The following is a 25,838-nucleotide window of genomic DNA, read 5'->3' on the forward strand; positions in this document are numbered from 1 at the left end:
TTCAGATCTGGTGGTACTTGGTGTGAAACGTTTGAGAAACACTGACCTGGTGAAATTGTTAACCTGTTTGGACTGTGCCAAAATAACCCAATATTTAAATTCTGAAAGCAGATCAGCAGATCTGTTTGCACTGTATATTATCCTTTTATGTGCACAACATAGACTTGCAGGCCAAAAGCTACAAATCCAATATTTGTCCTTTTTTTGTTGTTGCTAATATTTGCTTTGAATATGCTGCCGCTTCCTGCTCGTCACTGTCAGTCAAATCTGTTGCAGAGGAACGCTGTACACATAATCTTGGGCTAGAGCGCCTGAATGTTTCTCTCACTTATGACCACAGATTAATTCATTTGTAAAGAGCTCTTGCCTCATCTTGCCACACCTTTCATTACATCCCAGTGTAAACATATGAAGCAAAGGCTGCACTTACCTGGACTCTTAAACCAAACTTTATTGTGAAATTCTACATCAATGGAAATCTTCAAATCCTCACATTATTGCAGTGTTTCTTCTATTTAAATGCTTGTCTTACATGTTGGGAGAGAGTTTGCAAAACCTGTCGCCTCGAGAGACTTCTCACGTGACGAGGACGCGCCGGCGCGTCGTGTTCACACGTGTTTTGGCGGTTGTGGTCGGTCAGTGAGCGCGGGGCGGCGGGCGACCCTTGCTCTATGGCCCGTGCTCTTAGCGGCTCTGCTCTAATTGTGCAAGTGTTCTTCACACACCTCCCGTGACCTGAGGGTATATGAATCAGCCATATGAACGTCCTTTTGTCATAAGTGTCAGTCATTAGGCCGCAGTGTCCACTCAGTTCAAACATCTACATACTGCAAAGTGTCATGACTCAGAGCAGGATATTGGGAAGTCTGTCCCGGGACAACTTCATGCCAGAACCAGAAAGTCAATTAAAAATATCTGTTATACCACCATTTTAGACCTTAAGGCAGGGGTGTCCAAACCTTTTTCCCCGAGGGCCGCATTTTGAAACTTATACAGAGCAGAGGGCCACAAACAACCCAAGCGAATAATTCAAAATGTTACATTTGACAAAGTTTTGATGCCTCCACACCTTTAATTTAATTTAATTTCCCCATGTGGGACAATAAAGGATTATCTTATCTTATCTTATCTTAAAGGATTATCTTATCTTAATAAGACTTGGAACACTAATATTAGCTTGGTATAACATCAGAATGCTTGAATTTTTACAATTTTACATGAAAACGTTGTAATTTTTGTTGTTTGACCAACTTAGGAGGAAGCCGGAGGGCCAACAAAAATTGGTATGAGGGCCGCATTTGGCCCCCGGGCCGTAGTTTGGACATGCCTGGCTTTTAAATAATAGATGACAAATAATAGGATGTGTGTGAATTGTTTTGCTCAGGTCGAGGCGGCTAACACAAAGCTAACTTCCTGCTTTTAATGTTTGTTGTCGTGCTTTAGTTTTACACTTTTGTGTTTTACAAAGCGAAATGTACTTGGGACTCAGCGTGGACTTAAATGCCAGTAACTCGTGATGTGGAACCATGTGACTTGAGACGACTTGACTTCTCTTTTCTTTACATTTGATAGTTAAATGTACTTTCAGTGTTCAATTTTATAGGAACAAACTGGAACACGTCCCTCACACTTCTTTATTTGTGACCAGATATTTTAAGAGCCGTTCACAGAAGGCCCTTAAAATATCTGGACATATAGTCTATTAGGGAAGTAACTGAATACTTGTACTGCATACAAGTATTCAGTATTCTAGTTTTGAGTACAGTTACTTGCATGTGGTGGTTTTCAGAGTACAGTAGCTTTTCTTAAACCAGAGGAATACACTGTGGTATATTTTGATCATGGAATTTTGGCTTCAAACGTCACTAAATTTGTGAAAAATCGGTCTTATAGTGAGTGCATGTGCAATTTTTATTTCTCTAATTTGTAATAAAGCTGTATCTTATAAATACATATGTGAACGGTGGGGAAAGGAAGCTGTTTGATTCTATTCCATGTTACTAGAGTACTCTCATTAGCCCAAGTAGACGCAGAAAAGGTTTATTACCTTATGAACAGAATCGATAAACATAGGAACTTGCTTTGATGATTCGGTGCAACATAAAACAATGAACAATGATAAAACAACCTATATAAAGTCAAAAAGAAAAACTATTTTAAAAATCTGCTATAGGATAAAAAATTGTATAAAAAAATAGACTTACTATGTTCACAAAATGCACAGTTGAATTTACAGAAGTAGTGCAAGAAGTGAACAGTGCAGAGTGAATTATTTTTGTATTTATTTATTTATGTAACAGAAAACGTGACAAAATAATACATTTGAATGCAGCTATGAAGTACTATGTAATCAAATACGATACAATCAAAGTATTATTCCGCAAAACTGCAAAAATACAAGCTGTATTTGGAAACAGTGTATTGACTTGAGAGAATTTGAACATCAAAGACATACTTGACTTGGAATTGACGTTTAAAACTTTCCAAAACAAGGACACTCTGAACACTTAGAGAGCTTTTTATGACACTCATTCAAACCGCGCACGTGTTGTTGTTGTTGTTGTTGTTGTTGTTGTTTTATTGGCATCCAAGTGTTGCATTACCGCCAGACTTTATTCTTTAGACTTCATTTTTCAGAGTCCCGACTTTATTCTTCAGATTTGACTCTTCAGATCTTATTCTTCAGACTTTATTCTTCAGACTTTATTCTTTAGTGATACCGCGCGCGCGCTCATGACCTCTGAGCTCCCGGCGGAGAGAAGCCCGCAGTGACGTCATCGCGTGACTCCGAGCAGCCGCGCTTGTTTTTCCGGGCGGCAGATGCACTTTAAAAGACACCGCGCTGGCCAGCACCCAAAGACACCGGGCAGCGGGGAAATACGCACAGGTGAGACGGGGGACACTATTTACGCACCATTTGAGTGAAAAGCGACGTAAATGAGACACCGGAGACACTCGGAGACACCGGAATAGAAGACAAAAGCGAAGCGTGTTTGTGGAGAAAACCCCGGGGCTGTAAAGCTCGCGGCACGTAACGCGGCAAGCGGATGCTCCACAACGTACATTCTGTATCGGAAAAAATGAAAGCGGATTTAAGTATTTATTTGGCTCTGAAAAGCGTCCAGAACGAGTTGTTGATTTGTTTTGTTCGCTTCTTAGTACATTTTCAAGGCGTTGTGTGCAAAACATTTATAGTAAAAGTCTTGCTCGTGTTATCCTCAAAGTCCGAGGCGACAAATGGGCATGTTTGGCATTTGCCTTTTTAATCACACGAAGAATTCGCGTCTTTACGTAACATTTGGAGTCATTTTTATATCTCAATTGTGTTGTGGAGCACGTGTTGCGTTTTATTTGAAGAAAAGCGGAAGTCATGCTTAACAACACAGCGCTAGCTTCATTCAGACGCTAGCGGGATGCTTTTGCCCAGGACAGTTACACTTTATTGTGTTTTTATGTTTTTCCCTTTTACTATTGAAAACACACATTCATAATCTACATATAGTCGAAACTGTAGCACTGATAAGAACAACAAAAGGCGTGAAACTAAAGCTAGAACGCGAATAAATACTTAACAACCGGCAAAAACAGCTGATCCCGAATAAAATAAGATGACTCACTCTGTATGATTTACATGCGCTTTTCATAACGATGATTTCACTAAATTGGACATTTAATAACAGGAAAAAATACTATTCAATATGGTTTAATTAATTAATTTCATATTAATTAATATGAAATTTCCCCATGTGGGACAATAAAGGAATATCTTATCTTAATTAATGCGTAATAGGACAGAGCTTCTACAAACTGGATCCATGTCTTCTGTCAGTTTAAAGCACAATATTGAATGGAAAAAGTCCTCAAAATGTGAAGCTGATACATAACATATATATATCATTTTTGTATTTTATTTATTTAACTATAGGCCTGATTGTTCCTTTTGAATTATAGGCTTCTATCTGACATTTAATATATTTTTATTTATTGAGATATTCTTCTATTTTTGTTCTCGAATACTTTCTGTAAACTTTTAACAAGCATTTTTAGGAATTTGGGATTTTTGTAGGTTTAACTGAGCAGAAATCCAATTTTAAGGCGACGTAATGTTTGCAGCACTATTTTTAATCATTACCATTTATTCATTCAGTTTACAATGTTAGCCAGAGGTCAAACCATTGCTGTTACGAATAGTCTTTCCTGTTCTTTTTGCTTGTTTGTATTAAAACCTGCATCGATATAACGCTTTAGGGGTCGTTAGTATGCAAGTTAGATTTGTTTACAACGTCTCATGACATGACGTTACTGTAGGCGGCGAGTAATGAATGTTTTGTAACATTGTTGAGCCTTTTTGCACGTCACAACACGGCAGACTCTCCATTTTGGGGCAGTGTGTTTATATATTATTTATTAACCTTTATTTAACCAGGTAATAAAAACCATCGGGATCGAGTTCTCTTTCGTGAGGTCGACACTTGATAAATTATTATTCTCTACCATTTAAATTGTTTTATTCAGTATTTAACTACTTGAAAACAGTATTTTTCTCAACTGATTCACATTTTTTTCTCTTGTCCTGTTGCTTGTCCAAAATAGATCAATAAAACATTATACTTGCCGCTTGTTATACTATGATTAGATTTAAGGTCTATTTTTATATATAAATCAATAGTCATTTATCTTTTTTACTGGATGTTTGTATTGTTTTCCTACTGTTCTTGTATCTTGCATCTTTTAAAATACAAACCAACCTTTAAATACAATCCAATATTCAGACATAGTTTTATTTAGACAGACTAAATGGAACTTCTATTTTAGACTTAAACCTTCTTTTCTTTGGACGCCACCACTTCCTTTTTTTCTAACTTCTAATTATTATTAGTTTTTTCAATCCGTAATCCAGAAATCAGACCTAAATGTGGATAGCATTTTTCTTTATTTCACATAGCCGGTCACAAACTTGATGAATAGACAGAACAATTTCACAGTCTCAGAAATTGTGATTAATTGTTAAATCGTGATGTTTTTCCCCACAATAATCATAAAAAAACCACAGAATTTCGACCTCTCTAATTGTACCCTGTCTAAATAACTCCTCACAGGTTGTTCCGGCGGTGTCTTGACGCGGCGAGGGCTTGTGCCTTAGCCCCGTGACCAGCACCATGGACAGCTGCGAGGAGGCCAAAGCGCAGAACGGCAGCGTGGCCCACGACCCCCGCGAGACGGCCCCCCCGAAGGAGAGCATGCAGCTGAAGAAGGAAATCTCCCTCCTCAACGGGGTCAGCCTCATCGTGGGGAACATGATCGGGTCGGGCATCTTCGTGTCGCCCAAGGGGGTCCTGATCTACAGCGCCTCCTACGGGCTGTCGCTGGTCATATGGGCCGTCGGAGGGATTTTCTCCGTGTTCGGGGCGCTGTGTTACGCCGAGCTGGGCACCACCATCACCAAGTCGGGGGCGTCTTACGCGTACATACTGGAGTCGTTCGGCGGCTTCATAGCGTTTATCAGACTGTGGACGTCTTTGCTGATCATCGAGCCCACCAGCCAGGCCGTCATTGCCATAACGTTCGCAAACTACCTGGTGCAGCCGCTGTTCCCCACGTGCGAGCCGCCCTACGTGGCATCCAGGCTGATAGCGGCGGCCTGTATATGTGAGTATTTGAGAGATGATGTTGTCAGTAGTGTAGATCATGTGTGTCAATGTGTGGATTTTCAAATACTATCACTGTCCTGTTTTGGACGACATTTTGAGGATAGACTACTTTGTTTTGTACTGGCTCCTCCCCCTGTCTGAGAGTAACCAGTATAAGCAATAACATGGCAAAATCTCAATATCTACAACTACAATTTTATTTCACTAACACAAAAATGTATTCTTATGATGTGCCGAAGCTAAACTAAAACTGCGAAAGTATGATTTTAGTCGAGTCGGTGTAATTCCTCATTCGTCCAGGAGGGTTCCATTGTAGAAAAAGATTCAGTTGTATCATCGGGACAATGTTAAAAAACAAAAAACAAGACGTTTCAACTCCTCCCAAGAATCATTTTCAATCTGTGGGTCTTGTCTGAGGTTCAAACCTTTTTTCCCTGAAGATTCTAAGCAGAAAAGAATGTTTGAAAGAAGACTTTATATAGAACAACATTTTGAAGCCAGGGGCCATTACAGAGCTGTTTGGGTAAACAGAGAGGATTAGTTTCAGGCCAAACTTTAAACCGTGCAAACAATAGATAAACAGAACAAGCCATATCAGAGTTAGGCTAACCCTACTCCGCCCAGTGGGCAGGGTTTATTCAGAGTGGGAGAAATATACAAGTTCTAAGACTAGATCTGCAGATTGAGAGTGACATTTAGATGCGAGTCGATACGTCTTGTTTTTCAGAAAAACGTGTCCAAATGATACAACTTTTTATACAATGATTTATGACTTACCGTATTTTGCGCACGAAAAAGCGCACCGGATTATTAAGCGCACCATCAGCTATCTGTGTACCATGTGTACTGGTCCATACATAAAGCGCACCGGACGATAAAGCGCATAAGATAAACAAAACAGACTGATAAGTCGGAGTCAGTTGAGCTTTATGAAACGCGTTCAACTCATTCAGATCAACATTGTTCAACATCAAAACACACTGCTATCGCTAACAGACACGTTAGCATATCCTAATCAATTCTCAGTCAAGATCACTTGTAAACACATAAAATACAAACACAGAACACACTCTGCTACCGCTAAAAGACACGTTAGCGTATTCACAACAACTACCAGCCTCGTTCAGTTGCAACACGTAAAATACAACACAATACACTCGATACCTCAATACCTCGTCATCAAATCCTTCAAAAGCGCAGAAGTACATCCCGCATAGCTATGACTAGACGTCCCGATTTACCTGGGACAGCCCCGATTGTTTACGTCCCGTGTCCCGGTTTAATGTCTGCTGGGGCGCATAATGGTAAAAGCAGCCAAAGCGCCGATAGTGCTCCGTGCTAAAATCTCTTTGGTCAGTGTGATCCCGCATCTCGGACCCACGCGGCAGTTCAGTGATGATTCCGGCCTTTTGATTCCCACAGTTGACTGATAGTTTAGCCCGTAAGCGCATAATATAAGAGTTCCAATGGTCTCTAGGCAGCAGCCATCTTGGGCCATCACCGGTAGGTGTCTGCGTTTTGACAAAGTGACGCGTGTGCCGTGTGCAGGTAGACTACTATTCCCAGAATTCTTTGCAAATATGTTGTTGGGACTTCCGGTTCCGGAGTACTGTAAATATAGTCGTGCATCGGCATCTCGTGTCCCAAATCTTCTTTATACACCATGTACCACACAAAATATCTTCGCGGTCAGTAAGCACAACCAGACATAAACCATATATTATGTGCACCGGACTATTAAGCGCACGGACGGCTTTTGAGGACGTTAAAGACTTTTACGTGCGCTTTATAGTGCGGAAAATACGGTATTTTTTACGCTGGTCCGAGTTTTTGCTTTTTTGACTCTACTTGACTAGTCATTTAGGTTTGTGTCAAAAGAGTATTGGATATTGCAACAAATACAGTTTCGCAATATCATAAGATCTTGACATATGTTCTAATACTTTTGACATTGTAATAATATATGTATAATAGAGTATAATAATAGAGTTTCAGAGTTTGCCTGATTTTTAAAAGACAAAACTGTATTTGTGAGAGCTGAAATAGAGGCTGCACTTTTGGGAAGTGGGAAAGTAACAAAGCGGGAAAGTAACAAAGTACAAAGGTACTGGTCAGTGGTTTAGGTATCTGTACTTTACTTCAGTACATTTTTACAGTGGGTACATTTTACTTCACTGCATTTGAAACTGCACAAGGACTGAAAAGTAAATAGTACTTTCCATTTGGTTTGGAGTTATTTCTTACACATTCATGGTGACATCCTGAGTTCTGTTTCTGGAAAACATTGAGAAATAAACTGATCAAACAATTATTTATCAAGATAATCCCATTTTACCCTTTAATAGTTTTGAAATACTTTAACTCTAAAACTTTGTCTTAAATGGCGTTTCACATATGATGATGTTACGGCTCATTGGTCTTTATCTTTATTAACACTTCATAATCATGACACTTAATAAACGCACTTAATAAAGCATGAACAAAGAACAGCAAAGACTTCATTAATAATGAACATCTAGTTGAGTAACTATTTAATTAATGGGAGTGTCTACAGAGCCGCGGCGCGCGGCCAAAACTGCCATGTTATTTTGTGCCGCGGCTCCTGAAACTGCTGCGCTATTTGACCGCGCCGTTTTAGACTGCGTCGGATTAGGGTTAAGGTTAGGGTCAGGGTTAAGGTTAGGGTCAGGGTCAAGATTAAGGTTAGGGTTAAGGATAGGGTCAGGGTCAAGATTAGGGTTAAGGTTAGGGTCAGGGTTAAGGTTAAGGTTAGGGTTAGGGTTAGAGTGAAGGTTACGGTTAGGGTTAGGGTTAGCCATGAGGCTATATGGCCGTGCCGCGGCTCCTGAAACGGTTGGGCTATTTGGCCGCACCGTTTTAGACCGCGCCGGGTTAAGGTTAGGGTCAGGGTTAAGGTTAGGGTTAGGGTCAGGGTTAAGGTTGAGGTTAGGGTTAGGGTCAGGGCTAAGGTTAGGGTCAGGGTTAAGGTTAGGGTCAGGGTCAAGATTAAGGTTAGGGTTAAGGTTAGGGTCAGGGTCAAGATTAGGGTTAAGGTTAGGGTCAGGGTCAAGATTAGGGTTAAGGTTAGGGTCAGGGTTAAGGTTAGGATTAAAGTTAAGGTTAGGGTTAGAGTTAAGGTTAGGGTTAGAGTTAAGGTTAGGGTTAGAGTTAAGGTTAGGGTTAGAGTTAAGGTTAGAGTTAAGGTTAGGGTTAGCCATGAGGCTATATGGCCGTGCCGCGGCTCTGTTGGGTTATTTGACCGCGCCGCGGCTCTGCAGCCACGGCCTTAATTAATAACCTAAATGAAGTAGTCTAGTCTGCATCATTCACACTAAACTAGTTGCTTATTATAAAGTAAGTATTTGTTCATGCTTTATTAAGGCTAATTAAAGTGCCTCTGACAGGTCGGACGACTCATTGAATTAAAATGCAGTTAAGATAAATATATTTTGATATTTGCAAAAAAATATATAAAAAATGTATCACAGAATAGCACGATTGTTTAGGTTTATAATTTCACTTCCTGTTTGTAATTGACATCACACTAGGAAATTACACGGCAAACACTGGGCAAAAACTCATCTAATGTCACAATTTATTTTATTTGACAAACAAAAATATACAAGAGCAACTTTATTTTGTTGAAATCATGTTTAGAGAGTCAAAAAAGTTGTTTATTTGTGTAAATTCTGCATAAACTCCCTAGTGTGATGTCACTTCCTGTCATTTTCTGCAAATTGTCCACATTTTCTCCACAAAAACCTACTAAATTGGTGTAAAACTATAATCTATACGTACAACAGACATAAATACACCAAATAAAGTCAAAATTGGAGAATTGTAAAACCCTGTCATGGGCACTTTAAGGTATAGTTAAGATAAATCAGTGCTGTTAACATTTTTAATTTGATCGATTACGTCTACTCCCTCCTCAGGCTTACTCACATTCATCAACGCCGCCTACGTCAAGTGGGGCACACGAGTCCAGGATATTTTCACTTACGCCAAGGTGGCCGCGCTTATTGTCATCATAGTAACCGGAATCGTTAAACTGTGCCAAGGTAAGACGGTCGTTGAATGTACGCGAATAAAAACAGTGATTTTTAAACCGCTCTGTGGGGTTTGTCTTTGCCACAGGTAACACGACGAACCTCGAGTCGTCCTTCGAAGGCTCGTCCACCGACCCGGGAGACATCGCACTCGCACTTTACTCCGCACTTTTCTCGTACTCGGGCTGGGACACGCTCAACTTTGTCACAGAGGAGATTAAGAACCCAGAAAGGTGACGTGACAGACGAGCGTCGCAATGTAAATGCAGTAGAAATGTGGCCAAGCGTGTCTTGAAATGTGTTCAAGTGTAAAACAAACGTCAAAAGTCCAGAAATATCGCTGTATGCTCTTCGTTTTTTTCCATTTTATTTTTATTCTTACTCTTTTTGTGTAATTTGTTTTGTTTTGTTTTTTGCTGCTGCTATAAACGATGTATTCGGTATTTAAATGCTGCATATCTTCAACACAACATTCACAATATTGCCATTTTTTGTGGACATTTTCCTGACTGAATTCCTGACTTTCCCTTGACACGCATGTTAACCAATGATATATTCGTGGTGTCATGGTTATCTTTGAGGATTTAGATTTACGCTCGCACATTTATACAATTCAGAGTTATTCCTAGGTTGTGTCCTAGGCACTTAAAGTGCCTATGACAGGTTTTTAAAATGTTCAAATTTTGAATTTATTGGTGCGTTTATACCTGTCATACATATACATTATAGTTTTACACCAATCGAGTGGGTATTTGTGGAGAAAACGTTAAAAGATCTGTAGAAAAATGACAGGAAGTGACATCACAAAGTTTGAAGGCACAAAGTTTATAAGATAAGATGAGATAACCTTTATTTGTCCCACAATGGAGAAATTCCAATGTTGCAACATAGATTAGGTACAGAAACAGATTAGGCACAGAAGTATGATAATAGAAAAAAACAGAACGTATTAAAAAAAAATCTTTAAAAAAAATTAAAAATCTTATACTCTTTATGCTTAATTTACACAAAATAAATAGATTTTTGACTCTCTAAACATAACTTTAACAAAAAAAAGTCGCGCTCAAAACAACATTTTATTTTTAGGTTTATATGTCACTTCCTGATTGTAATTGATGATATTTCCTTGTGTGATGTCATCAATTGCAAACAGGAAGTGAAATTATATACCTAAAAAAATAGCTATTCTGTGAACATTTCTAAAAAATTTTACTTAATTCTAAATATATTCATCTTAATTGTATTTTAGTTCAATGAATCGTCCGACCTGTAGCACTTTAATCTTCTCCACGGTGATGCTTTGCGTGAAAAGTTTCAAACGCACTCCCGATGACCTTTCTAAACGTGAGCATGTCGGAACGTGTCTTCCTCCCGGCCGCTGTCGCGCATGAAAAATGAAAACAATTTACCTGCTGTGTGAATGTGTTATCTCTACTGGAAATGTAATGTAAAGCGATATTAACTGAACGTTTTCTAGCGCATAAACCTTTTTACAATCCCGTATCTTTTTGCAGAAACCTACCTCTGGCCATCGCCATCTCTATGCCCATCGTCACCATCATCTACATCCTCACCAATATCGCCTACTACGCCGTCCTGGACATGAGCGCGATACTCTCCAGCGATGCAGTGGCCGTGGCGAGTAGGATTTCAAGATATCTGACGTGAAATACCGTATTTTCCGGACTATAAGTTGCACCTTTTTTCATAGTTTTGGTGTGATGATTATTTTCACACCGACAACAACAAGAGGGCGCTCTAGGCTCTAAGCGACGCAGAAAATCTGCCCTTCCTCCAACTCTGGAGTTTGTGGAGTTGTTTAGAAGTGACACAGAGGAAGAAGAATTCAATGGATTTAGTGATTTGGGGTAATACTGATGCTTTGCTAAACTTGTTAGCGTGTTCTTTATGCTATAGTTATCTGAATAACTGTTAATATGTTACGTTAACATACCAGACACTTACCACAGTTCTGTCTGTGCGTCATGTAGCTGAAGGTGATAGCGTTAGCATACGTACACCTATTCACCATGTTCTATAATCTGTTATTATTTTAAACTGCATTTCAAGATGAAATGTCTGTTCTTTGTCTTGGACTTTTGCAAATAAATGTCCCCCCAAAATGCGACTTGTACTCCAGTGCAAGTTTCTTCTCTACTATGCATCTTTTGGCTGGTGCGACTTATACTCCAGAAAATACGGTATTCTTCTCCAGGTCCTGACTAACTTTTTTCTTTTCTTTAGACGTTTGCTGACCACACGCTGGGGGTGATGAGCTGGATCATCCCCATCGCTGTGGCGCTGTCCTGTTATGGAGGCCTCAACGCTTCCATCATCGCCGCGTCCAGGTACACGAGCTGCCATAAATGTTATTAAAAAGAAAAAAAATCTGTTGGGAAAATGTATCGATGTGTTTTTGTAATGCCGACTATCTTCAACATTAACTTTCCACTTGGCTTTATAACTATGTATCTGGGACATAAAACTCCTGCAGTGGTGGCAATGGGTGGATATCTCTGGCAGCAGCAAAAAGTTGTCTTTGAACCTGGACTTGATCAAACGTGAGCAATAAATGCATTCTGAAGTACATTCTTGTTGTTTTATAATAAAACATTAACAAAAAGATAACTAGATGACAGACTGAACCAACTATAAATTAAATAAAACAAATAATAATGAACAATCATAAAATGGTGAGAAATAAACTTGGAAAAATGTACAGATACATTTCCGGTATTACTTTAGATATTTTCCACCTATTATTCGTGTTTTGTTGTTTCACTCGCTTTGTCTTATTTTTTTCTTTTTTAATTTTTTCACTCGCTTTGTCTTGTCTTTTTGTTGTTTTTGTTTGTTTTTTTCACTCACTTTGTCTGTTGTTTTTGTTGTTTTTTGTTTGTTTATTGTTCCACTCGCTTTGTCTTCTTTTTCCGTCTAGTTTTTCATATCTATAAAAAGAATATCTTGCGTTTCTGTTCAGGTTGTTCTTCGTGGGCTCTCGTGAAGGACACCTGCCCGACGCCCTGTCCATGATCCACATCGCGAGGTTCACTCCCATCCCCGCCCTCATCTTTAATGTATGTACTCCCATCCCTGCTCTCATCTTTAATGTATGTACTCCCATCCCCGCCCTCATCTTTAATGTATGTACTCCCATCCCCGCCCTCATCGTTAATGTATGTACTCCCATCCCCGCCCTCATCTTTAATGTATGTACTCCCATCCCCGCCCTCATCTTTAATGTATGTACTCCCATCCCTGCTCTCATCTTTAATGCATGTACTCCCATCCCCGCCCTCATCTTTAATGTATGTACTCCCATCCCCGCCCTCATCTTTAATGTATGTACTCCCATCCCCGCCCTCATCTTTAATGTATGTACTCCCATCCCCGCCCTCATCTTTAATGTATGTACTCCCATCCCCGCCCTCATCTTTAATGTATGTACTCCCATCCCCGCCCTCATCTTTAATGTACGTACTCCCATCTCCGCCCTCATCTTTAATGTACATACTCTCATCCCCGCCCTCATCTTTAATGTATGTACTCCCATCCCCGCTCTCATCTTTAATGTACGTACTCCCATCCCCGCCCTCATCTTTAATGTACATACTCTCATCCCCGCCCTCATCTTTAATGTATGTACTCCCATCCCCGCCCTCATCTTTAATGTACATACTCTCATCCCCGCCCTCATCTTTAATGTATGTACTCCCATCCCTGCTCTCATCTTTAATGTACATACTCTCATCCCCGCCCTCATCTTTAATGTATGTACTCCCATCCCCGCCCTCATCTTTAATGTATGTACTCCCATCCCCGCCCTCATCTTTAATGTACGTACTCTCATCCCCGCCCTCATCTTTAATGTATGTACTCCCATCCCCGCCCTCATCTTTAATGTATGTACTCCCATCCCCGCCCTCATCTTTAATGTACATACTCTCATCCCCGCCCTCATCTTTAATGTATGTACTCCCATCCCTGCTCTCATCTTTAATGTACATACTCTCATCCCCGCCCTCATCTTTAATGTATGTACTCCCATCCCCGCCCTCATCTTTAATGTATGTACTCCCATCCCTGCTCTCATCTTTAATGTACATACTCTCATCCCCGCCCTCATCTTTAATGTATGTACTCTCATCCCCGCCCTCATCTTTAATGTACATACTCTCATCCCCGCCCTCATCTTTAATGTATGTACTCCCATCCCCGCCCTCATCTTTAATGTACATACTCTCATCCCCGCCCTCATCTTTAATGTATGTACTCCCATCCCCGCCCTCATCTTTAATGTACATACTCTCATCCCCGCTCTCATCTTTAATGTACGTACTCCCATCCCCGCCCTCATCTTTAATGTACGTACTCCCATCCCCGCCCTCATCGTTAATGTATGTACTCCCATCCCCGCCCTCATCTTTAATGTATGTACTCCCATCCCCGCCCTCATCTTTAATGTATGTACTCCCATCCCCGCCCTCATCTTTAATGTACATACTCTCATCCCCGCTCTCATCTTTAATGTACGTACTCTCATCCCCGCTCTCATCTTTAATGTATGTACTCCCATCCCCGCTCTCATCTTTAATGTACATACTCCCATCCCTGCTCTCATCTTTAATGTACATACTCTCATCCCCGCCCTCATCTTTAATGTATGTACTCCCATCCCCGCCCTCATCTTTAATGTATGTACTCCCATCCCCGCCCTCATCGTTAATGTATGTACTCCCATCCCCGCCCTCATCGTTAATGTATGTACTCCCATCCCCGCCCTCATCTTTAATGTATGTACTCCCATCCCCGCCCTCATCTTTAATGTATGTACTCCCATCCCCGCCCTCATCTTTAATGTATGTACTCCCATCCCCGCCCTCATCGTTAATGTATGTACTCCCATCCCCGCCCTCATCTTTAATGTATGTACTCCCATCCCCGCCCTCATCTTTAATGTATGTACTCCCATCCCCGCCCTCATCTTTAATGTATGTACTCCCATCCCCGCCCTCATCTTTAATGTATGTACTCCCATCCCCGCCCTCATCTTTAATGTATGTACTCCCATCCCCGCCCTCATCTTTAATGTATGTACTCCCATCCCCGCCCTCATCTTTAATGTATGTACTCCCATCCCCGCCCTCATCTTTAATGTATGTACTCCCATCCCCGCCCTCATCTTTAATGTATGTACTCCCATCCCTGCTCTCATCGTTAATGTACATACTCCCATCCCCGCCCTCATCTTTAATGTACGTACTCTCATCCCCGCCCTCATCTTTAATGTATGTACTCCCATCCCCGCCCTCATCTTTAATGTACGTACTCTCATCCCCGCCCTCATCTTTAATGTACATACTCTCATCCCCGCCCTCATCTTTAATGTACATACTCTCATCCCCGCCCTCATCTTTAATGTACATACTCTCATCCCCGCCCTCATCTTTAATGTATGTACTCCCATCCCCGCCCTCATCTTTAATGTACATACTCTCATCCCCGCCCTCATCTTTAATGTATGTACTCTCATCCCCGCTCTCATCTTTAATGTATGTACTCCCATCCCCGCCCTCATCTTTAATGTATGTACTCCCATCCCTGCTCTCATCTTTAATGTACATACTCTCATCCCCGCTCTCATCTTTAATGTACGTACTCTCATCTTTAATGTACGTACTCTCATCTTTAATGTACGTACTCTCATCTTTAATGTACGTTCTCCCGTCCCCGCTGTGTGTTTGCGTGAGGAATACTACGATTGCATCTGATTTGCGGTTTAACGAGAAGCAATTTGTTCAAAGTTCACATTCCAAACAGGTCAAACTTTTGAAATACGACAAAAATATGAACTGATAAATGAATTAAAGAATCGCATGCATTTGGGAACAGGTTTGTACAGAGTTCAAGGATTTTTACAGTAAAACACAGACTATTAACTTGTTTTCAGAGGAAATTATGTAACTTACATATTCACCGTCTTTGGGATTTGTTAATTGTGATAAATCTTCAGCCCTAATAATTTCACCGTTTATCTTTTAATTAGTAGGTTTTTGTTTAAACTTCCTCCCTTAATTGCAGACCCAGACAGTCAGCTAGTTAAAGCGCCACCTACAGGTCGGACGACTCATTGAACTAACAACATTTTTGCTAAAAATTATACAAATGTTATCACTGAATAGTACATTTTCTTAGGTTTATAATTGCACTTCCTGTTTGTAATTGATGACATCACACTAGGAAATTACCCGGCAAACACTGGGCCAAAACTCATCTCTTGTGACAATTTTTTGACAAATAAAGTATATGAGAGCGACTTTATTTTGTTGAATTGATGTTTAAAGAGTCAAAACTGTTTTTTCTGTGTAAATTCTACATAAACTTTGTCTGGAATTTGACATTTCTCCACAAATATCTACTCAATTGATGTAAAACTATAGTTAATATGTACGACAGGTATAAACGCACCAAATAAAGTAAAAAATAGAAAATCGTAAAAACCTGTCATAGGCACTTTAAGATCTAGATTGTTTGCAACCACCATTTTCTTTGTCCTTTGATGGTTTCCAGTGCATCATGTCCCTGATCTACCTCACCGTGGAGGACGTCTTCCAGCTCATAAACTACTACAGCTTCAGTTACTGGTTCTTCATGGGCCTGTCCATCGCCGGGCAGATCTACCTCCGCTGGAAGGAGCCCGACCGACCCAGGCCGCTCAAGGTCGGTTTCTCCAACTCTCGTCCTGTCTCGCTCTACTCTCACTTTTATCATGGTTACGGTTGTCGCTACTGTCAGTGCTGAAAAAAGTGGAATTAAAAACATATTTTTCGTGATTTTACAGATCATAATCATATCGTGAGAATTTAAAATGAATTAATTTAGAACATTTTTATACTTATTAAAGACAAAATGTAACTTTTTTTATCTGGCTTTTTGTGATGTATTTAGTTAACTTTTTTTTCTCTCTTTTTAAATTATTTTTTTCTCTTTCTCTCTCGTTCTTTCTTTCTCTTTCTTTCTCTCTCTTCCTCTTTTACTTTCTCTCTTTCTCTCTCTTCCTCTTTCCATCTCTCTTCCTCTCTCTTTTTCTGTCTTTCTTTCTCTGCCTTTCCTTCTCTCTTTCTTCCCTCTCTTCCTCTCTCTTTCTCTGCCTTTCCTTCTCTCTTTCTTCCCTCTCTTCCTCTCTCTTTCTCTGCCTTTCCTTCTCTCTTTCTTCCCTCTCTTCCTCTCTCTTTCTCTGTCTTTCCTTCTCTCTTTCTTCTATCTCTTCCTCTCTCTTTCTCTGCCTTTCCTTCTCTCTTTCTTCCCTCTCTTCCTCTCTCTTTCTCTGTCTTTCCTTCTCTCTTTCTTCTATCTCTTCCTCTCTCTTTCTCTGCCTTTCCTTCTCTCTTTCTTCTATATCTTCCTCTCTCTTTCTCTGCCTTTCCTTCTCTCTTTCTTCTATCTCTTCCTCTCTCTTTCTCTGTCTTTCCTTCTCTCTTTCTTCTATCTCTTCCTCTCTCTTTCTCTGCCTTTCCTTCTCTCTTTCTTCTATATCTTCCTCTCTCTTTCTCTGCCTTTCCTTCTCTCTTTCTTCCCTCTCTTCCTCTCTCTTTCTCTGCCTTTCCTTCTCTCTTTCTTCTATCTCTTCCTCTCTCTTTCTCTGCCTTCCCTTCTCTCTTTCTTCTATCTCTTCCTCTCTCTTTCTCTGCCTTTCCTTCTCTCTTTCTTCCCTCTCTTCCTCTCTCTTTCTCTGCCTTTCCTTCTCTCTTTCTTCTATATCTTCCTCTCTCTTTCTCTGCCTTTCCTTCTCTCTTTCTTCTATCTCTTCCTCTCTCTTTCTCTGCCTTTCCTTCTCTCTTTCTTCCCTCTCTTCCTCTCTCTTTCTCTGCCTTTCCTTCTCTCTTTCTTCTATATCTTCCTCTCTCTTTCTCCGCCTTTCCTTCTCTCTTTCTTCTATATCTTCCTCTCTCTTTCTCTGCCTTTCCTTCTCTCTTTCTTCCCTCTCTTCCTCTCTCTTTCTCTGCCTTCCCTTCTCTCTTTCTTCTATCTCTTCCTCTCTCTTTCTCTGTCTTCCCTTCTCTCTTTCTTCCCTCTCTTCCTGTCTTTCTTTATTTTTTGTTTCTCTGCCTTTCCTTCTCTCTTTCTTCCTTCTCTTCCTTTCTCTTTTTCTTTCTTTCTCTTTCTCTCCTTGTTTTACCCCACTTTTTTTCTTATAGTGTAAAACACATACTCTGAAGATGTACAACTACAGTACTACACTTTCCTCACAATAACCAGCATTTGATACCGTTGTGTCACCTCTACTGTTCACCCTTTGACCTTACGTAACCGTGACGCCCGTGACCGAGTCTGACCGTGTCCTCTTCGTCCCGTCACAGCTGAGTCTGTTGTACCCGGTGGTGTTCTGCCTGTGCACCGTGTTCCTGGTGGCGGTGCCTCTGTACAGCGACACGCTCAACTCTCTGATTGGCATCGGCATTGCTCTGTCAGGCGTGCCCGTCTACTTCCTGGGAGTGTATCTGCCGGACTCCAAGAGGCCGCCGGTCATCACCAAGCTGCTGAGTGAGTACTACACACACGTACACGCAGTCACACATACACGCAGTCACACGTACACGCAGTCACACGTACACGCAGTCACACGTACACGCAGTCACACGTACACGCAGTCACACGTACATGCAGTCATACATGTACACTAGGCGCATACTTAAAGACTAACGGGAATGTGATGGTACTTTGTTTCCTGTTGAATAGAAGTTTCTGGTATAACAAGTTTAACACGTGCAATACTGATTTAACCATGTGCAATACCATCATATTCATGTGCAATTACTGTTATACTCACAAGCAATTAAGGCCATATTCATGTGCATACTGATGTAAATAAGAGTGTTCTATTTTGTTTACTTACTTACTATTAGTATTACCTAGTCTTATGCTAGCTATTTTTATTTTCTTTTATTATATTATTATTATCTTATTTTTATCTTTATCTTTTTATTTATCTATTTTATTTTATTTCCCCCCCTTCATTCCCTATTACGATATGAGAGGAGTTTTGTTAATAAGAGTTTTTTGTTTTGTTCATAAGAGTTCTTCTATTAAGAGTGTTTTTTTGAAACTTCCTAGAATCTGTCCTTTCCCCTGTGTCTACTGCGTTGTAACAACATTTCCCCTTGTGTGGACATTAAAGGATTATCTTATCTTATCTTATCTTACCAAAGCATCAGTTTTACCCCAAATCACTAAATCCATTGAATTCTTCTTCCTCTGTGTCACTTCTAAACAACTCCACAAACTCCAGAGGTAGAGGAAGTGCAGATTCTTCTTCTGTGTCTCTTTAAGCCTAGAGCGCCCTCTTGTGGTTGTCAGTGTGAAAATACAAAATTATATTATAATGTGTTAATACTATCGCATATAATTCGCTCTGGAGTATAAGTCGCACCCCGGCCAAACTATGAAAAAAGGTGCGACCTATAGTCCAGAAAATACGGTAACGTGTGCCTTATTGCTTTTTGATAAAACACGACATCCTAAACGCTCACAAAACAATGAAACCTGGTTAAAGATTAACAAAATGCAAAGCTCTAAACGCACGGGCGAAATCTAAAACCGGAAACGTCATCGGACCGATCCCTTTGAGCGGTTTGGTCAGGCAGCCTCTGTGTCCTGACCATCGTTGTGGTCAGGACACAGAGCAGCGTCGTCAAACTCCTCTGTGTAAGCTCAGGTTTAATGCGATTTCTTCTTCTCTCACGACAGGTTCACTGACCCACTTCACACAGTTAACCTGCTACTGCGTTCTGACCGAGATGGACAAGAGCGACTAGCACCGCCCACTGCCCGCTGACCGCCTCCCACCGCCCAGCCACCGAAACGAAGCGCTCCACAAGATGAAAGACTCCTATTTTAATTTATTTTTAACGACCTCAAAGCTGAAGCATTTCGAGTTCACTTGTTTACGGCGATGCCACGAGTTTATCGCTGCTGCATTTACACTGGAGTTCAAACCGCTCTTGGGGAATTTGACAACTGGATACTATTTTTTTTCTACACATGGTTCACACAACTCAGCACTCAATTAAATCACTTTATTTATGTACTTGATTATTTTTTTATTTTAATTTTGAATATAAGATGATGTATTTGGTACAATAATAATAAAGCTCATTATTGGTCTTATTTAATTTAAAGTGGTGACATGTTCATCACGGACTGTTCCTACGGCTTTTGTCATTTTAAGACCTCTGTGTGTGTTATTTTTCTGTCAATTAGAAATATTCACCTTTTCAAATAAAAGTAAATATTTATTGGAAGACTTTATTTGAGCCTTTATACTTTACTCCAACATTACATACATTAGTGTTGTACTCAAGTTATTTTAGCAGTTTATCATTGAGGTATGTCGACTTCAGTTTATGGCTTCTATAATAAAAAAATAATGGGATTTGTACAATGAACAAATCGTATTGCATTGATTTTTCCTTTCAAATATGGTAAAGGGGCAATCACAAAACATTGTATTATATTTTTTTAAATATCGTAGTTTTCAAACTAAGTCGCACCTTTTATCAGTTTTGGCCGAGGTGCGACTTAAACTTATACTCCGGAGCGACTTATATATTTGTTTCATACTCCAGTGCGACTTGTTTTTTTCTTCTCCATTATGCATTTTTTGGCTGGTGTGACTTATACTCTGGAAAACACAGTAGTGCAATTGTTAGGCTAACTGCTAACTTATCTAATTCAGCCTTAAATTAGTAAAAAATAATCCATGCAAAAGGTGCAATAAAACCAAAGAAGTTTTATTTTGAAAGCATTTTATACACATGTACATATATACAAAAACAAGTTTAATTCCAACAAGCAAACAATCCATACCTTTAAAGAAAAACACACACATGTTCACATTACGCAAGATCTAGCGCGCACGACACACGTTTACACTCTAACATGCACGAACGATGCAAATATGCGACCACGCGCGGACCTGACGCGTCTCACAAAGCATACTGAAGCAGATCGCACGACATTTGTATGACGCAACGCGTACTTCAAAAACACCCATACCAAAAATTCACTCGATATAAAAAAAGGGAGATTGGGCCTCAGACCTCGACAGCTCTACAGAGGAAGGACCGAAGCCAGGTAAAACATGCTACATCAAGCCAATATCAGTGGACAATGCGCCAAAACGGAGCGAACAAAATGAGTTTTATTTTCTTAAATATGCACGGGTGTCGTTGTGGTCCTTCCTCTCGTGTAGTTGTTTTGGAGGTTGCCGTAAAAGAAATGATTAAAAAAAAAGAAAAAAGGCTACTTCTTTTAGTCTGATTCAGATTTGTCGTCGTCCTCCTCGTCATAGTCTTCGTTGCCGCGGCGACCGAGTTCCTGCAGCACCTCGCTCTGGTACTGCGCCCAGTTCCTCCGGCTGTACGAGTGCTCCTCCTCCCAGTAACCTGAAGGAATGTCATATAACTTACATTTAGCTCAATAGTATACACTTTTTTTAATCCCAAAAAAAGCAAGTTTGTAATTGATGACGTCACACTGGGACATTACCCAGAAAGCACTGGGCCAAAGCTCATCTACCGTCACATTTTTTTTTATTTGACAAATGAAAATTGTTGTGTCTTTTGTGTGAATTCTGCTTAAACTTGGGATGGAATGAGTGTCCCTAGTGTGATGTCACTTCCTGTCATCTTGTCTGGTGCAAAACTATCGTAGGTATAAATAAACCAAATAAAGTAAACATTTGACAATCTTAAAAACCACTCACAGAACTAAAATAGAGTTAAAAATAAATATCTTCAAAATTATGCTAAAAATTAAACACATTTTATCCCAGAGTAGCTCATTTTTTATTTATTTATATATTATAAATTGTACTTCCTGTTTTGACATCACAAAGAAATTAGCTTGCGACCACTGGACCAATTTTTTGTATGAAGAATGTATTAGCACCACTTTATTTTGTTGATTTAACGTTTAGAGATTCAAAAAAGTTGTGTATTTTGTATAAATTCACAATAAACTTTGGACGGAATGAGTGTCCCTCGTGTGATGTCACTTCCTGTTTTTTTTACAGTGCATCGCCAAATATTGCCACTCGTTTTCTGCGCAAAACTATCATTTATATTTACAACAGGCATAAACAAATACACCAAAATCAAGTTAAAAAAAAACAAAAATTATAAAAACCTGGTCATACACACTTTAGGACCCTAAAACTCAAAACGAAGGAGTGTGAGCATTTTGTGTACGTTTCCTTTTCCATTTCAAGCTCTTTTATATATGCGCTGCAAAACATCACTAGTTTAAAAAAGAAAGAAAGACTTATTTCAATTTTTTTTTATATGTTTAAGCGGCCTCTGCCGCCGCGTCTCTCGTCGTGTGTCAAACCAGCTCATGGTCAGCTCCCATTTAGCTCGATCTCGTACATATACTTATAAGACCTGAGCCTGAGAGCCGCTCACCTCCGTAGCGCTCCTCCCGGTCGCCGTCTTCATCGCTGCCTTCATCGGGGTAGTCGTTCCTCCAGTTGCCTTCTTCGTTCTCGTCGTCCTCGTCTTCGTAGACCTCTTCTTCGTGAACTACGAGGTCAGGTACCTGGAAAATGAGATGGATTCGTTTTTTTTTTTATAGTCCTTACATTAGGTCTAGAAAAGATCTAAATCCTTTTGATGTCATAGCAAAATACAAGTATCACTATTTGAATAAGAGGAAATCGTACGGTAAGAAAACTACTCCGTTACTACTCAAGTAAAACACAAATCAGACCCAGATGGGATTGACGTACTCTGAAAATTGTTAACTTCTCTAGCATTAAAAGACAGATTTCTACAGCTACGCCGTGTGAATCAGTCACTCACTCCGACACGAGCCTCATTCATCTCATTCATCTGTGTGTCCATCCATCCACACACACCAGTTCTCCCTCATCAGCATAGACTCTGACAGACAGGATGTCCTGGATCCACCCAGGCGTGGCCGTTTCCTGGTAGTACAGATCGTAAACGTAGTCGTCTTCAGGCTCTCGATGCGCTCCTCCGAGACCGTCTCCAGAGACGGACAGCCGCTCGCGGAGCATCTTCATGTTGTTACACATGATCACCTCAGGGTCGGTCAGTTTCTGAAGAAGAAAAGCACATACAGAGGAGGTCAAGAACGACAAACACTGCTCAGTTTCAATGTTTACATGAATGAGGAGCCAGGGTACTAACAAACGGGATCTAATAATACATAAGAAAGTACTAACCTTTCCAGACTTATCCGGATCCTGGGCATCTTCATGAAGCAAATCAACCACCTGAATCTCTCCCACAGCCCAGCTTTTGTCCTGGTCTTTGGTGTTGTCCACTACTGTCTGTGAAGTCTCTGTGGGGGCATTCTGCTCCTCAGCGGGGGCTGACACTGCTGTGCGGTGGTTGGAGATCAGCCTGTAGCGTTCCTCACGCCTGGTGCTCCACTTGGAGCTGCGGAGATCTCCGAGGATGCGCTGAGAGCTGGCGGCAGAAGGACGCAGTGCATGGGCCAAGCGGGGCCGGGCCAGGGCCTGTCGCACCTGCGTCTGCACCGGAGCATCCTGTCAACACAAGCCTGCTTCAGTCACATGAACACGGGCTTTTATTTATAAGACAACTAGAACACGACATTCATGAATAACTACAGAAATCAACCACTGATCTTTAAATACTTTAACAAAAGTCAACGAGTAAAGTAGGATGATGTAATGATCGCTAAAACCATTATCACACGCTATAATGCTAACAACAGTTAGCAGTCGTTAGCCGTGGTGTTTTATTCCTTAGTGTGCGGTGTAAATAGTGTAAATGGAATCATAATATAGTGTTGTGTCCGGGGGAATATGCTCTAAATGCTCGTGTTCTACTTTGTGGATGTCCTGTGTTGACATTAGCAGCAGACGTTAGCATCGGTGCTAACAGCGGGCCTCACCTGAGTGGCGACAGTCGCCACGAGTTTGAACACGGAGTTTTCCACCTCTTCCTCGGGAGGTTCTGGGACCGTTTCGTTGGTGCTTTGAGAAGCCTCCGGGCGGATGCGCTTACAGGCCAGCAGCAGGGCGTCTGCCGGGTCCGTTCCCCGTTTTCTTTTCACTCGTAGGATGGTTGTGTTTGGATCCATGATGTCCGCTGTCTGAGTCTGAGTCTGTGTCTGGCAGAGCAAGTGAAGCGCGAGCGCTCACTCCGCCTGATTTATATGTATTATTACTTTTATATATGTATATATATATATATATATATATATACAAATATGTGTACTACAATATCTCAAAATAAACTATTGTAATACTGCAATTCATCCTTATTATGTATATATCTATTTTTTTCAGGTCTTATATCTTTAAATAAAATCCAAACCTTTGGGGCCTGAGGCAGAGCTGTTCTGGCGCCCCCTTGTGACGTAACAAAGCACAGCCCGTGGGACAGCGCAGAACTCTCACGTCACACTGTGATCACTTTAAACACTTTATGTTTCTTTATTGTCTTCAAAGCACATGGGATCAAAGCGGAGGGATTTTTTTTTAATTTTATTTAGTAAAAGAGGATGAAGAATAATTTATCTTTCTCAATAACAGCCTTTCAAGCCTGTTGGGGTCACTTTAGTAATGTCCCTATTAGCTTAGAATAATTTACTATTATTGATTCACTGAGAGTAACATAATGTTATACATCTGGTGGCATGATAATAAACATGCAAAAGGCAGCTTTTGATGTGGTACATATTCTAGAAATGTCTCCAGAAATGTGTCTGTGTGAGGTGTATAATAAGATCTATGTGAGGGGCTAACATAGTAGATCCATGGTGAGGTGTGAGGAGGTTCCTCTGTGTCTTACAATTTGAATGACATATGAACACCGCCTGTTTCTGAGCACAGTGCTTGTGGTGGTGCGGATGTGTCGACAACAACTAAAAATAAATAAAAACCTCATTTCCCTTTATCTTACTTATTGTATTTATTTTTATTTGTCTGTCCGTCTGTCTGACTTCTCATGATATAAAATATAATGGAATGTGTCAATGTTGTTGTTGTTGTTGTTGTTGTTGTTGTTTTATGGCGGTTGGCATCCAAGTTGTTGTTGTTGTTGTTGTTTTATGGCGGTTGGCATCCGAGTGTTGCATTACCGCCAGACTTTATTCCTCAGACGTTTCGTAGTCCTCAGACTCTGTCGTAGTCCGTAAAAGTACTCCTCCCATCGCTTTGGCGTTACAAAGCCCATGAGGTCATGATGTGTTTTTGTGACTAGAATAGTTGTTGTGTCAGAGACCAACCGGCTTTATTCCAGGGAGACTCTTCTTCACCTTCCTCTCCCTCTTTGACGTTCGGTGCTTTGGAAGTACAAAGCCCATGAGATCATGGGACGTCTTTGTTGTTTTACAAAGCCCATGAGGTCATGGGACGTCTTTGTCGTTTTATCCTTTAGAAGTCCTTCTTCCATCACTTTGGCGTTTCTAGGCCCATGAAGTCAAAGCGCGTTAGAACATCCTCTTGCTCCTCATCCTCGGCTCAGTCTCCAACACCCCCCACCTCTATAAACGTTTACCCAGCCCTGTGCTACATAAGTAAGCAACCACAGCCTGACACAAACCCTGTGACTGGATCGCCAGAACGTTCCGCAGATTGAACTCCCGCCCATTATTCCGAAACCACAAGGCCAACCCGGCCCTTTCCCTATCATAAGCCTCACAGCAAATCAGCACATGCTCGACAGTCTCTGGCACCCGACAGTGACCACACAGACCGGTCGGATGTTTGCCTATCCTACTCAGTGACCAATTGAGTCCAGTATGGCCAATCCTCATGCGGGCGAAGGCCCTTTCCTCCCACGCGTTCCTGCCCATAGACCCGCAAGGACCCACACTACCCTGTATGTGATAGAGATGCCGTCCAGTAACACAGTGGCTCCAAAATTCCTGCCAAAGGCCGACCACATGACTCTTGATAACAGGCTTGATTTCAGATTTGCTTAACTCAACCGCCACATCAATTGATGGCCGCCGAAGGGAACGTTTAGCCAGTGCATCAGCCATTTCGTTACCATCCACCCCCACATGCGCAGGGACCCAAATGAAGGAAACCCTCACATCCTTCCTGGACAGGGAGAGCATCAGACAGAAGATGCCATTCAAC

The 25,838-nt window shown here is 40.9% G+C and overlaps 2 protein-coding genes across 2 annotated transcripts; one reads left to right on the forward strand and one right to left on the reverse strand.

Moving 5' to 3' along the window:
• Nucleotides 1–5,124: 5,124 nt before the first annotated feature.
• slc7a6 (solute carrier family 7 member 6) lies at nt 5,125–19,792 on the forward strand. Its single transcript, XM_072465040.1, has 9 exons — nt 5,125–5,649; nt 9,587–9,712; nt 9,789–9,933; nt 11,215–11,338; nt 11,945–12,048; nt 12,681–12,777; nt 16,271–16,420; nt 18,061–18,244; nt 19,448–19,792. The coding sequence occupies exons 1-9, from the start codon at nt 5,160–5,162 to the stop codon at nt 19,513–19,515; spliced, it is 1,488 nt and encodes a 495-aa protein (XP_072321141.1). The 5' UTR covers nt 5,125–5,159; the 3' UTR covers nt 19,516–19,792.
• Nucleotides 19,793–20,965: 1,173 nt separating this feature from the next.
• slc7a6os (solute carrier family 7 member 6 opposite strand) lies at nt 20,966–23,905 on the reverse strand. The gene is made up of 5 exons (XM_072465427.1): nt 23,642–23,905; nt 22,944–23,270; nt 22,614–22,817; nt 22,162–22,294; nt 20,966–21,144 (listed from the first exon to the last, which is right to left on the reverse strand). The coding sequence occupies exons 1-5, from the start codon at nt 23,828–23,830 to the stop codon at nt 21,011–21,013; spliced, it is 987 nt and encodes a 328-aa protein (XP_072321528.1). The 5' UTR covers nt 23,831–23,905; the 3' UTR covers nt 20,966–21,010.
• Between the last annotated feature and the right edge of the window lie 1,933 nt (nt 23,906–25,838).

This window comes from Eucyclogobius newberryi, unplaced genomic scaffold, assembly GCF_026437365.1.
Source record: "Eucyclogobius newberryi isolate DKJ021-1_F unplaced genomic scaffold, fEucNew1.0.hap1 SCAF_5, whole genome shotgun sequence".
NCBI lineage: Eukaryota > Metazoa > Chordata > Actinopteri > Gobiiformes > Gobiidae > Eucyclogobius > Eucyclogobius newberryi.